The 10,887-nt window shown below is 37.9% G+C and overlaps 1 protein-coding gene across 1 annotated transcript in view; it reads left to right on the top strand.

Moving 5' to 3' along the window:
* The first annotated feature begins 1,356 nt into the window (after nucleotides 1–1,356).
* The window catches only part of LOC114755600 (VPS35 endosomal protein sorting factor-like), a 46,657-nt gene continuing 37,126 nt past the window's right edge, over nucleotides 1,357–10,887 (top strand). Inside the window, exon 1 of the mRNA XM_028944485.1 lies at nucleotides 1,357–1,629. Coding sequence (XP_028800318.1) covers nucleotides 1,522–1,629 — 108 coding nt within the window. The 5' untranslated portion in view covers nucleotides 1,357–1,521. The remainder of the gene's footprint in view (nucleotides 1,630–10,887) is intronic.

Genomic DNA, 10,887 nt, shown 5'->3' with positions numbered 1-10,887 from the left:
CATTAGAGTGGCATGGAACAATAAGGGTTACAGTAAGCAACAAAAACAAATCCTATATACATAAATCTATTAAATGATTCATATCAAGTTCTAGATCTAAAACCCATTAAATTAATCAGACAAAAAGAGAGAGAGAGAGAGAGAGAGAGTAGAGGGTGAGGACTCACCTATTACGGACTGAGCATAGAGGAAGGGGAGACTAGAGAAGGCAAGTACTGAACGGAGAGGAGACTAGAGAAGGCAAGTACCGAGCAGAGAGGAGACTGCTAACATGAAGTAGAGAAGATAATAAGCACTGAGAAATGAGACCAGAGGATAAGGAGATGGCAAGCATAAGGCTGACACACTGACTAGTACTCCAACCCTCCAAGGGAGCTGTTGAGTGAGTAGAGAAGCCGGGAAAAGTCTCAGATTTTCCAAAATAGAAAACAAAATAAAAAAACATGTTAAAATTGTTTTGTGTTTTTTAGTTTTTAAAAACAAATAATTGTTTTTTTTGTTTTGTTTTTAAAAACAAAAAACTCTTTTCAGAATAGGTAAACAAACAGGCCCTTAATTTCTGCCATCTGCTCGTAACAAAGGCTCAACTCAAATGGGCAATCCAGTTTTTCTTTCCTTCCTTCCTTCACAGAAGTAATGTTGGCAATCAGGACCCTCTGAAGCCCCGTCCAGCGGATTTGATGTTGGTCTGAAGAGTGAAGTTCGAAGCGGTCGGCATTTTGAGTGAACAAATCTGAGCTTCACGACTAGGGACTTCTAGCAACGGGAAAAGCTCCCACTCCGAAACTACAGTTCGATTTTTCCCCCCACAGAATTCGTAAAAATCGGAGGCTAAGCGATTATTCGTCCACCTCTATTTTTTCTTAATTGATTTTGATAACCCTGTAATACTTGCATCTTTTGCTTGTATCGGTGGTTGCCACGAATGCTATGACACGAGAGGCTATTGATTCTGTCCTATTATGCTTTTACGTGATGGGGTGTGATCTAGGCCTCTTTGATTATTATAATATCCTGTGGTTTTCTGTTTTGATTGTTCTTTTAACGTCTTGAACTCATTTTTGAACAGTTAATCTTATGGTATGAGCTTGCTGCACACTAATATGCTGCTAGAGTACTGAACAAGGATTAATAATTGCCGATAACTTGTGGCTTCATTGAAGCAGTATAGAAAATGAGATCAAGTTTGAATCCTATATTCCTATTTATTCAGTATAGTCGTTAATGTCGATGTAGAATTTCCTTTGGTGTTTCATTTATCATGGTTCTTCTGGCATGATTTCAAATTAAGCATAAATGTATTTAATATACTGTTGATTACTAAAAAATGGAAAAGAGAAAGGTTTTTAATTCATTCTTGAGAGAACTAGAGCTGAAAAGAACCGTTGAACCTGGCTTTGAAGTTGTTTCTTTTTTCTCACCAATCAAAAACACTGTTCACAACTGTCTCTTGCTTCTAGTAACTAGTTTGTTGAACTGTAACAGACTAAAACCTGAGATCTTCCATTTCATCTGGTTTACATGGAGTTCAGACCTCGCACTTATGGTGCCTATCATTCTTCTCATGTGCTTCCTCGCTTTCCTACTGATAGCCATCCATTTGCGGCTCCATCAATTTCTGACATCCAGGTCCTTATACCTTGCTACTTTTCCCACTTTCTTGGTTTGATTAACAAACCTTAGTCTTGTTGCTCAAAATTTTACGTGACTGTATTAGATCGATATTCAATTAAGCCCTTTGGATGCACACTGCCTTTTAAAGTGATTAGTTGGCTATATTTTGTTTGGTTTTAACTTGTATGATCTTGAACCAATATGTACATTTGTGATTTCATTCATCAGTTTGGTAGAGAAAATATGAAAGAAAGAAAAGAATTATGATCTATTAGCTTGGAATGTGAATTTTATTTTAAGAAAACCTTTATTCATCTCCATTTAGTCCTGTTCTTCAACATATTAAGATGGATTGACGATCATGTCATATGTAATTTGAAGAATTACATTGTTTTGTATTATGTCTAATGAGTATTCAACATGTTCCAAACATAGACATGGCTCTGTCTATACTTGTAGTCAGTATGTATGATTTAGGGTGTCATATTTAGGATTTAGAAATATGTTTGTTCTGTCTTAGGACATTCAAGCAATTATGTTATTGCTCAGCTGAAGCAATATAATAATCAAAATAGACTAAAACTTTGTAAATCTATATGACTATAATTATAGAAGTCGAGACCAAAATTGTATGGTCTTTGAGGTTGTAAAATCGAATTCATGCTTTGTCAGCATATAATTACCTAGTAATGGGCTCCAAGAGCTTGGACAAGGAAAGGAGGTGCGGAAGAGATTTTATTGTTAGCTGTATGTTCATTTTCTTTCACCTTGTAAAGTAACTTCGTTATGTAGACTTGTTAAATTGCTTGATAATAATAATTAAGTAGGTGTACATGAGTTCTACAGCAGTGGACACAATATTCTCTTTGATAAAATGGCAATCAATCTCTTTGCGTAGTCTTGTCATGTTGGACAGGGATTTTTGGCTTTGGCTAGGCTGATTGCCACCACGTAATCACAAATTTATGACCTTGCCATTGTATCTGATTTGAATTTCCTTTAGGAGACCTTTAGGCCTTCCCTTCACAATATTAAGAGCCAAGGCTCTATATTTTGCTTAACTCTTATGTGAGCAGGAAAGGACAGTGTTTGCTTCTCCTAGTTATTAGATTTCCCCAAATATAAGTATATAACTGGTTATTGATATTTGATTGTTGACTAATTTGACTTGGTTTGTATCACAATACACCTCTAACATAGAAATCGATTGTAGCTTTATAAAGGATCAGATTGAAGCGGGAATCATTGGTCTCTCCTACATGCTCACAAAAGCACAAGTGACAAACATTTTAACAAAACTGCTCCCCAGAGACATATTTGAGGATCTAAGTTCTGTTGGGAATGATCAACGTCTACACACCAGCTTGAAGGGAAGTGCTGGAGTGTGTTGTTTTACTCCGTAGTAGTGGAGACACTGTTTTCTATGTGCTGGGGTTTTCTATCATTTAATTATTTTATTGTAATGGGCCTTGTATTTTGGCCCCTTTCAGAATAATTCTACTGCCGCTATTATTTCATTTATCTCCACGATTTTAGGAAGATTCTAGGGAGTAGATGACTTGTAGCTAAACCTAGTTTCTGTCTATATTTACCCTAGTCATGATCGTTTAAGCTATGCTTTTCCTGCCTCTTCAGTCAGCAACAGTGAGAATTCCATTCATTGTCTCTACTCTCTCCTTGAATGAAATTCTAGGGTTCGAATGGTTTTGTTCTTGGAAAGTGACATCAGGGAGCAGAAGACTTTTCTCATTGTTAGCAAATAGCAGCGATATGACCTTTATTTATTTATTTATTTTTAAATTCTTTTGATGTTACATATCCAACAATTATGCAATTTAAAGCTTTAGGCTCAAGTTTGTTGACAAAGACAATGCACCCAAAGACCTTTATAGGAATATTTTAGTGATCATTTGAGCGGTGGGGGTATGTTTTTATAAAGAGAGGCACCGGTTGTATTGAGTGATAGCCTTAGAAGGGAGTTGAAGTGGTCATCTGTTGCCTTAAAATGGTTGCAGGACATTCATATTCATAGTAAATATAAGTGGCTTTTTTTTTTTTGTGAGTCCATTTTATTGTCGATTGTGAATACAAGTGGCTTGATGTTTTATACTGTTATGTTATTGGAAAAGAAAGAGAGAGAGAGAGAGAGAAGGGAAAGCGAAGAGAAACAGAGAGAATAGGGGAAATTAGAGAGAAGGGGGAGAGAGTAGAAGGCAATAGATGGAAGAGAAAGAGAGTTCCATTAGGTTGATCACAATACAGCACACTTACAAATGAGAGATAAGCCTGTTTATATAGGCAAAGTCCAACTGCTAATAACTAACTATTATTCTAACTAACTCACATAATTCTGTTATTTATTTATTATAATATCATATCAATACCCCCCTTCCCAAAAGACACTTGCCCTCAAGGGTCAAGATACATAGAATCTTGCACCAAACCAGAGCCTTGAAGCATTCTGGTTAACGTTCCCTTGAACCATATCTGAATTAGAATTCTTGTAGGTAAAACTTGAATAAAGGAGACCCAACTAAGTGATAGATTTGTGGGCTTGATTGAATTGATCCACTGCAGCAACGAACTTGGGCCCTTTTCTTGAAAGATAAGGCCTGTATAACCATTAATCAAACTTAGTGGATCTTCACAATACTTTTGCCACTTACAGAAGAGGGGAGACAGCTGGGCATTTGACTTTTCAAAATGAGCTTTTGCTTGCCACTTACAATCCATAACCTGTTCAATTTGTCTTGAAAGTTGCACATGGTCTTCACTTCTCCAAGTCATTCGATTATGCATCAAGTTTGAAGACATAGACAATCCTGAACACATTTTTGTAAAACTTGACCTTAATGGCTGGTATCCACCACACGCAAATGTGATTTCTTCGTTGCTCCGCCTGTGCGTTGCGTGCGGAAGGTCTTGTGATCCTTTAACAAAGTCGACACTTAGAGACCCATTAATAGCAGAAGTGATTTTCACGCTACCCCACATTTCTGGTTTGCGGAGAGCATTAACAACTCCATGCGTGGCAACCATAACTCCATTCGTCGTCGTCTTCGGGCTCACCTTCGCATCTCTGGTCTTTCGTGTTACATGTGAACATGTCTGTGCTCGCTCCACGAAGTCTAGTCGCGTGGTTTTGGCTGCACCATTGCTCTCGATTTCTTGTTGAGGAACAGGAGGTTCAAGCGTTCTTTCTTTTGTTGACATCTTTATGGGTTTCTTGCACTTGTCTTCACAAACATCTTGAGGACTCTTCTGTGGTTGCCCGTTGACACCGAACGATTCTTGCATTCCAACGAATACCTCTTGGGCCTCGTTCTTCTTGCCCTTCCATTGCAAAGTGAGCTCCTGCATTCTTGCAAGGCTATTGGCTTCGCGCATCGTTTGAGGCCTAAACAGATGTATTGGTTCAACATAGTCTTCTTACAGCACCAAGATGTAAGCATCGACCAACCATTCTTCAATCAATGAGAGTTTGGAGGAAATTGCGTCAAATTCAGGATTAAATCCTACCAAGGATCCTCGATGTTGAAGATGAAGCAAGTCTTTTTGTCGTATGAGTTCTTGCAATTGCGTGGACAAGCCAAGAAGGGCCTCTTTTAATTTATTGACGGAGCCTTGTATTCCATCAACTGAATTCAATTTTTGTTCGATGTTGAGGAGACGTTGCTCTATGGAACTTGAAATTGATTGGGGATGAGGGAGAAAGAACCGAGTAGTGGGTAGGGCCGAGGAAAGACTAGCTCTGGATACCACTGTTATGTTATTGGAAAACATAGAGAGAGAGAGAGAGAGAAGGGAAAGTGAAGAGAAACAGAGAGAATAGGGGAAATTAGAGAGAAGAGGGAGAGAGTAGAAGGCAATAGACAGAAGAGAAAGTGAGTTCCATTAGGTTGATCACAATACAACACACTTACAAATGAGAGATAAGCCTGTTTATATAGGCAAAGTCCAACTGCTAATAACTAACTATTATTCTAACTAATTCACATAATTCTGTTATTTATTTATTGTAATATCATATCATATACCTTCAGATGCAAGGTAATTTTCTGGAGATGAATTAACACATTCTTTGCCATTATCACTCTTAATTTTTTTTTAATGTTATTTTGAAACAGATTTTTGACTAGTTGATAAAATTTTTTTTTTAAATTTGGAGGGTGCGTCACATTTTCCTTTAAGAAGGAACAGCCACCTGACTCTTGTATGATCATCTACAAAGGTTAAAAACATCTTACACCTGGTTATGCCTCTAACCCTTGAAGGTCTTCCCTCATGACTATGAATAAGATTAAGTCTTCCAATTTACAGATTCTGTCCAAATACCAACATAAGGTGTAATGGAAATGCATATCTTGGCAAATCATCTATTCATCCTTTGAATCTTTTTTGCCCGATAATAAAGTCTTGATGTATGCAATAGATGACATCCCTGGGAGGCAACAAAGAACAGAAAAGAAGAAGAAATAAACCAACAGTAAAATACTTATGGGAGCAGCCATCCATTTGATTGCTTTTTTAAGTAAGAAAAAAGTGATACTAAAAACAGACTGTGATGGGGCCAGAGTTGGGAAACTTAAATCAACTACACATTAATAGCATTTTCTTTTCATTTATGTATTGTGGGAAAGGATGGAGATAGCAAAAATGAATATATATATATATATAGAATTGGTACGTGTGAATAATTCAAATTGTATTCATCTTGTGTAATGTATAGTGAATATATAGAGAAGAGGTGAATTAGGAAAGATTACATGAGATATCAAAGAGTGATCTAGGAAAAATTTGAATTAAATCTAATCCCCTATAATCTGCCTAATATTTCGGAAGTAATAATTATTTACATATTAATTGGATCATAGGTGCTAATTATGTTCGACTTGCTTGTGAAGTTCTCGAACAAATCTTCAAGAAACCTTTTGGTGAGATTGCCTGCAAGTTGTTGCCTTGAGGTTACATAGGACAAACATACAATTCCATCTTCCACTTTTTTCTCTAATAAAGTGTCAATCAACCTCAACATGTTTGGTTCTGCTGTGTTGTACTGGGTTCAGAGCCATGTTTAGAGCTTCTTTGTTGTCACAAAAGAGTTTCATTGGCTCGTTGATATGAACTTGAGCCTCTTCTGCGACTCTTTTCAACCAGAGACTCCATAATACCTTGAGCCAAAGCTCTCAATTCTGATTCTGCACTACTTTTAGATATGACCACCTGTTTTTTACTTTGCTATGTCACCAGATTACCCCACACTAAGGTACAAGAGCTAGATGTTGATCTGCTTTCCTCTTGAGCACTTGCCAACTCTGCATTGGTGTAAATTTCTACTGTCCTAGGGTCACACTTCTTGAAGAAAAGTCTTCTTCCTGGTGTCCCTTTCAGGTACCTTAGAATTCTATAGGCTGCATCCATGTGTTTCTTACTAGGTTAGTGCATATGTTGACTTGCCACACTCACTACAAAGGCAATATTGGGCCTTGTGTGTGACAAATAGATCAATTTTCCAATTAGTCTTTGGTACCTCCTAGTGTCTACTAGTTCTTCATTTTTCTATCGTTTCTTTTCTTGTTTTGCTTCTTTCTTGGTGATTGCTTTCTTCTTACTTCGTTTAATGCTACTCTTCACACTGATTGGAGTTTTAATTGGCTTGCAACCAGGCATGCCAGTCTCTTTAAGCACATCAAGAATGTACTTTCATTGGGATATATAAATCCCTTTTTTTGATCATGCAACCTCCATTCCAAGGAGGTACCTTAGTTTTCCTAGGTCTTTGACCTCAAACTCTTGACCCTAGGCTATCTTTATTCTGTTTATCTCATTTACATCATCACCTATAAGAATAATGCTGTTCACATAGACAATAAGGATTGCCTTTAGTGCTCCATTCTTCTTGAGAAACATTGTATGATTTGACAAATTTTGCTTATAACCTTTATCCTTTAGAACTTTGGAGAATCTATCAAACTATGCCTGAGGTGACTGCTTTAAGCCATATGAGGATCTTTTCAACTCACACATGGTTTTGCCTTCCTCTATCAAAACCAGGAGGAAGCGTCATGAAGACTTTTTCTTTCAACTCACTGTTAAGAAATGCATTTTTAATGTCCTGCTGTTGTGGCGGCCAATCGAAAGTCGCTGTAATTGGCAGCAGAATCCTAATTGTATTTAATTTTGCTACTGGAGCAAATGTCTCATTATAGTCTGGCCCATAGGTCTAAGTGAAACCTTTGGTGACTAACCGTGCATTAAACTTGTTGAGTGTGCCATCAACATTATATTTTGGAGTAAAGAGCCACTTGCATCCTACTGTTTTCTTCCCTTTTGATAGATCAACCACTTACTATGTTCCATTTTTCTCCACTGCCATCATTTCTTCTATTATTGCCTTCTTCTACTTAGGATGCTCTAGTGCCTCATACATTGTCAGGTATTTTGATTTTATCAAGATCAGTAACAAAAGCACCATAATCAAGAGATTATGATACATATTTTGGGATAGGATGCGTGGTATAGGATCGGGTCTTCTTCCTTAAAGCAATGGGTAAATCTTCTTCGTTGACTTCCCTAGCAGGTTCAGAATCCCTCATTTGGTCTGGCTCTGGTAGGGCTTTGTGCATGTTGAGTTCTATAGTCTCTTTATCTCATTGTGAGTACACCTTGTGATATTTATTGTTGGTCTTTTCTCCCCTGTCTTTGGCACTTGCGCAACGTTGGGTAGAATAGGAGCAGGAGAAGGCTTGATGGGCTCAACGAGCGGAACAGACTCAATATTAGCAGGCTCTACTCAGCATACAATTAATTTAATGAGTTGCGGTAAGAATTGCATCCCCTCAAATGTATTTAGGCACATTACATGTAAAAAGAAGTACTCTAGCAACCTCAAGAAGATGCCTATTTTTTTGTTTGGCATTACCGTTTTGTTGTGGACTGCGAGGGCAAGAGCTATTGTGAACAATGTTGTCTGGCTTTAGAAAGGTTTCAAGCTTAAAATACCATGTGCCATTGTCAGTGTATAAGACTTGAATGGTGGTGGTGAATAGAGTTTTAACAAGATTAAAGAATTCCATAAAGATAGTAGGAACAACGGATTTTCCCTTAAGCAAGTAAACCTAAGACATTTGTGTGAATAAAAGTTACAAACCACTTGGCATGGGTACGATTAGGAACACAAGACGAACCCCAAACCTCAATATGAATTATAGAGAATGGACCAGTTGGTTTGTAATGTGACGGCGGAAAATGTGTACACGTGTTTGGCAAGTTTGCCAAAATCATAATGAAGAACTGATGAGGAAACAGATGTTGCAAATAGGAAAAACTAAGATGACCAATCCTTTTATGCCCCAATAAATTTCATTATTTTCAAAGGTAGAGACGACCATTTATTGGCAAACACAAGGTAGTCATGGTAGAGACATTGAGATAATAGAGTCCGTCATGCTCCCTAGCTATGCCAACCATCTTCCCCAATGAGAGATCTTGAAAAATACAGTAAGTGGGAAAGAAGTGAGCACTACAATTTGCATGTTTAGTTAACTTGCTAATAGAGAGAAGGTTACAGGCCAGATGACGGACATGTAAGACAGAGTTAAGATGAAAGGAATTTGAAATATTAACCGAGCCTCTCCTAGCAATGGCAGGAGTAGTTCCATTAGTAGTGGTTATTTTTTCATTACCAGCACAATGAAAATAAGTAATAAACATTTGAGTATTCGAGGTCATATGATCAGTAGCACTAGTGTCAATAATCCATTCATTGGACGGGAACAAGATATGAAGTGCAAATAGTGTAGTACCTACATTAGCTAGGGAGGCAGAGGCAAAGGTGGTTGTTGCTACGTTTAAAGGCCTTTGAGAGCAGTAAGCAACTGATGCAGTTGCTCGTGTGACAAATTTGGTAGTGATTCAGAAGACTGGGAAGGGTCTTGTGACACCTGATAGCCATGGGGCTTACCCCTATGAGGTTTCTAATCAGCTGGCTTCTCGTGGATGTCCCAACAAAGGTCACGGGTGTGACCAAGCTTTTTGCAATGATTGTAAGTGACTTTGACTTTAGTGGAAGATGAGGAGGCTGCACCTTTACTGACAAGTGCAAAGGACTCAGAGAGAGGACTTGGAGGAAGAGGAAGATGGAGTGTGCAACATAACCTATCGGCGAGAAGCTTCATGTTAGACTTTTGAAAAAGCCTCATGAGTGCTGATTAATGATGAACGACTAAGAATATGACGTTGGATATCATCAAACTTAGGATTTAAACCAACAAGTTCAACATTTTGCCTATACCAAGCAATGGTAGTGGGGGAAGACTACTCCCCCTCTATAATCATATCTAGTTCCTGCAACAAACCAACAAGTTCCAACCAGTATTCAGTAATAGTTTAGTTTCCTTGTTTGACATTTCAGATTCTCATTTTGATATCATAGAGTCAAGCTAAGTCCTCGCCATCAGAGTAGGAATCACATATGGCATCCCAGATATCTTTAGCCGTTGGCAGATACATAAAACTACGCTTGAGGGGTGGGGATATAGCATTGATTAACCACTATGAGACTAGAGAGTTGTCTTTGAGCCATCATTGCATCTCTGAAGACTTGGTATCACTAGGTGCTTTCGACTCACCCGTGAGTAACCCAAGCTTGCTGTGACCTCCAATAGCTAGTCGAGTAGCCTGGGCACACTCCCTCTAATTGCTCCTTGTGAGCTTTTCTGAAACGATGGCGACGAAGGAGCCATCGAGACTAGCAGTTGACTCGAAGGGACTGCCGATTCGAAGACTGCCGACTAGTCCACCAAAAGGTTCCATCATGGTCGGACTTCTCATGGGGCTCGACCCAACTAGTGCCTCCTCCGATGTGGAGGAGGAAGAAGAGGATTTGGTCGGACTTGATGGGGGACATGCATCCACCAACTCTAATATCATATAGAATTGGTATGTGTGAATAATAAAAATTGTATTCATCTTGTGTACTGTACAATGAATATATAAAGAAGAGGTGAATCAAGAAAGATTACATGAGATATCAAAGAGTGATTCTAGGAATAATCTGAATTAAATCTAATCCCTATAATCTGCCTAATATTTCAGGAATAATAGTTATTTACATATTAACCACAATATATATATATGCACACACAAGTGTAAAAAAAAAAAAAAAAAATCTTGTTACAGTTCATATATTAGACAGGTCATAAACATAGTCTTATTCATGGTGTGTTTTATTAAATTGTTTACAAGTTATATTTGTACTTTGTTCTCTCCTTT

The sequence above is a fragment of the Neltuma alba genome, unplaced genomic scaffold (assembly GCF_004799145.2).
Source record: "Neltuma alba isolate B1F8T4 unplaced genomic scaffold, ASM479914v2 tig00001333_pilon, whole genome shotgun sequence".
Lineage (NCBI taxonomy): Eukaryota > Viridiplantae > Streptophyta > Magnoliopsida > Fabales > Fabaceae > Neltuma > Neltuma alba.
Note: the sequence above shows the minus strand (reverse complement) of the source record. Positions and strands in the feature narration are given on the sequence as shown.